Source organism: Electrona antarctica, assembly GCF_951216825.1.
Source record: "Electrona antarctica genome assembly, chromosome: 24".
Classification (NCBI taxonomy): Eukaryota; Metazoa; Chordata; class Actinopteri; order Myctophiformes; family Myctophidae; genus Electrona; species Electrona antarctica.
Window position 1 is genome coordinate 24,384,011 of NC_136803.1, and position 3,281 is coordinate 24,387,291.

Sequence of the window (3,281 nt, forward strand, 5' to 3'; positions counted from 1 at the left end):
ATATCCATTATCCAGCAATATGAAAACAGTGCACCTGCTAATCCTGGGGGGGGTACGGCAAAAATAGCCGATCTATAAGCAACGCGACGTCCGTGTTGTGAGCTTGTAGATCGGGTACTTTTGGTAAAGAATTACCAGAAGTAGCCGATCTACAAGCTCTGCTCACAATACGGACGTTAACAGAAACAGCAGTCCAATAAATTACTGCCTACATAATGAAGTTTTAATGTATTTATCGCAATTCAATGAAATACCCTGTATCTCATTACAGACCCTGATGGGTCTGTAACTCTGAAAATAGCAGATCTACAAGCACAACTCCTCGCCTTCTCCAGATCTAATATATACACACACTGTCTATTATACACTAGTGTTGATTTTGTCGACTAAAACTATGACGAAAAATGTTCGTCGACTAAACTAAATATGTTGTCAATCTTCTCAACAGATAAAAACTAGACTAAAATGTTAGGAAGAGACTAGTGGAACTAAAAGATATAAGTTATGCTTGGTTGCATACTGAAAATAGCAGATCTACAAGCTCATAGCGTGGCACTCGGTGCTGCCCTATGAGCTTGTAGATCTGCTATTTTTTTATTAAATCATGAAAATGTGTCGCAAATCTTTGAATAATATTGTTTCTCTTTTTTCTCATCAGAAAACTGTTAGGATTTAGAAGACATTTTGTAGAATCTGGTCTCAGGTCTTAATGGGTTAATTCGATTATTAACCCCTTTAAGCCCCTATATACTTCATCATACGACGCATAGGAAAAAATAGCTGATCTAAAAGCTCACAGAGCAGGCTGAGAGAAAAACTATACAATAATGAAGCAACGATTCTGATCTGATGACACGAGAGACAAAACAACAGTGTGATCTAGTTGAGCTCATACAACAACTCAGCAGTGGATCCAGATTCAAGCACAAATCCAACATGGAGGTTGTGTGTGAACGTGGTGTGGACTGTGTGAAGGACAGTCATGGTGTCGTCAGACACACCGTAGAAGGACAGAGTACCTGCACTGTGGTCCAGGTACACTCCTACTCTGGAGGACACACAGCCTGGGATGGGAGTAGCAATGCGTCTGTGTCTGAAAGTATAACCTTGTTCTCTACACTCTAAAGACCATGATTTATCATTGTATCCAAATACACATTCATCACCCCACCATGTTCTGCTGATATCTTTATGTGAGACTGCTATAGCACAGCCTCCACTCCTCTTTATCTCAGAGTACCAGCGTCCACTCAGAGCCTCTCTACTCAGAACCTGATGGTATCTAGTGAATCTCTCTGGGTGACGAGGATGTGATTGATGTGTGTTCATCTCTGTTACTTTTCTGTCTCCTTCAGACAGAGACAGGCGTTGATGAGCTGTGTTTGGATCCAGTCTGATCGGACGTGAATACTGTAAGAACTCAGCTCTGGTCTTGGGTTCTGCTGGTGTTGACAGTGAAACCAGTGGCGGATTTACCAATCTGGGGGCTCCCAGCAAAGCTGAGCCGGGGGGGCGGAGGGTGCGCCGCGGGCGGACGGCGGGCGTGCGGCGGGGGTCCAAAGCCTCGGGGCTCTGTGCAACTGCGTGGTCTGCGTTGTGCAATAAACTGTCCCTGAGTGAAACATCCACTCTGTTCACTGTCTCTGAGACGTTTGTCCCTTCCTCTGTGAGAATGTCCTCTAGTCTGTCCCTCATCTTGGACACGGCCACAGTCACATCTTCAAAGTGTGTCAGAGGACGGACATGGCTGCTGGCTGGGTGTGTAGATTCACTGGTGGTTGAGAGGGAGGAGGTGTAACGCTGTAGAAAACGGATGTGATCCTCTGTGAGTGAGAGCTGCTCCAGCTCAGCATGTCTCCTCCTCAGTTCAGTGACCTCCTGCTCCGCACGCCTCCTCAGTTCTTCAGCACGACTCACTTGACGTTCCTGCTGGTCTCGGATCAGCTGACTCACCTCAGATCGTCTTCTCTCAATGGAAGAGATGAGCTCAGTAAAGATGTTGTCGCTGTCCTCCACTGCTCTGTCGGCATGGTGCTTGATGGACTCCACCTCCTGGTGAAGCCCCTTCACGTCTTTCTCTCTCTCCTGGATTCTCTGCTGGATGTTCTGCTGACTCCTATCGACCTCTTTCTGTCTCTCAGCCCGTTCTGCTGCGGCCGAGGTCGTATCGTGACCTTTGTGTTCGTCCACGGAGCACAGAGAGCAGATACACTGCTGATCGGTGCGACAGAAAAGCTTCCTCACCTCGTTGTGACGAGAGCAGATGTTCTCCTGAAGCTCTCCGGAGGCTTGGACCAGCTGGTGTCTCTTAAAGGCAGGAGACTGATAGTGAGGCTGAAGGTGAGTGTCACAGTAAGAGACCAGACACTGAAGACAAGTCTTCACAGCTTTCAGTCTCCTCCCAGGGCAGACATCACAGGCCACATCTCCAGGTCCAGCGTAGCAGTGATCAGGAGGAGCAGTTTGGAGTCCTGTTGATAGATTGATACAGCATTTATTTATCAATATGATAAAAAATATATTTATTTCATTTTTCTATGTGCCTGTACCCTCAAATTAATACAAAAAATACAATTATTACTGTGTAGCCATCATAAAGCACAGAGCAACTGTGTCAAAAGTAATAAACACTATACTATAAAAAATGGTCAATCATTGACCAAATCCTCAGTGAGGATGCAGTGGAGACTAGGCATGCCGCGGTTTACCGAATTTCGGTAATACCGCGACAGGAACAGCCACGGTGTTGATACCGTGAGATTTCCGAGCTTACGGTATTTTAATACAGCGTTGGTGGGCGGCGCATGCTGCGCGCATGCAGTGCAACTCCACTCCCAGACTAAGGCAAAACATTTATTTTCACCACACAGCTGCAGTAGATTGAAAAGTTGCTTCCTACCTCTGAGTTGCTGAAAGACACCCAGATCCAATTGTATATTCCATATTTCCACATGTACTAAACTAAAAGTGTGAACTCTCAACACAGAGGCACGCAGTTGTGAGCATGCGCAGATTGCATTACCTGGAGCAGATTGCTCCAGCGTGCAGGGTACAAAACGGCCATTAGGCGGAGCCATAGTACAGTGAAATACAGTGGGGAATAGCTATTGATTCATTGATTGAATACTTTATTGGCAGAAATGTAATCAGTATAGGGTACAGTCAAACACATGTCCAAAGGGATCACTGAAAAAAGTCCTTGCAGTCTTGTTTCCATTTGGTCCTGGGTAATCAATTCATAATCATGACAAGTCACATGACAAATAACAAAATTCAAATTA

At 45.5% G+C, this 3,281-nt stretch overlaps 1 protein-coding gene across 1 annotated transcript in view; it reads right to left on the reverse strand.

Annotated features, from left to right (window-relative positions):
• Nucleotides 1–879: 879 nt before the first annotated feature.
• LOC306917589 (tripartite motif-containing protein 16-like) overlaps nucleotides 880–3,281 on the reverse strand; it is a gene marked incomplete at both ends in the record, with an annotated part of 4,402 nt that continues 2,000 nt past the window's right edge. The window contains 2 exons of the mRNA XM_079495885.1: nucleotides 880–1,442; nucleotides 1,608–2,471. Coding sequence (XP_079352011.1) covers nucleotides 880–1,442; nucleotides 1,608–2,471 — 1,427 coding nt within the window. The remainder of the gene's footprint in view (nucleotides 1,443–1,607; nucleotides 2,472–3,281) is intronic.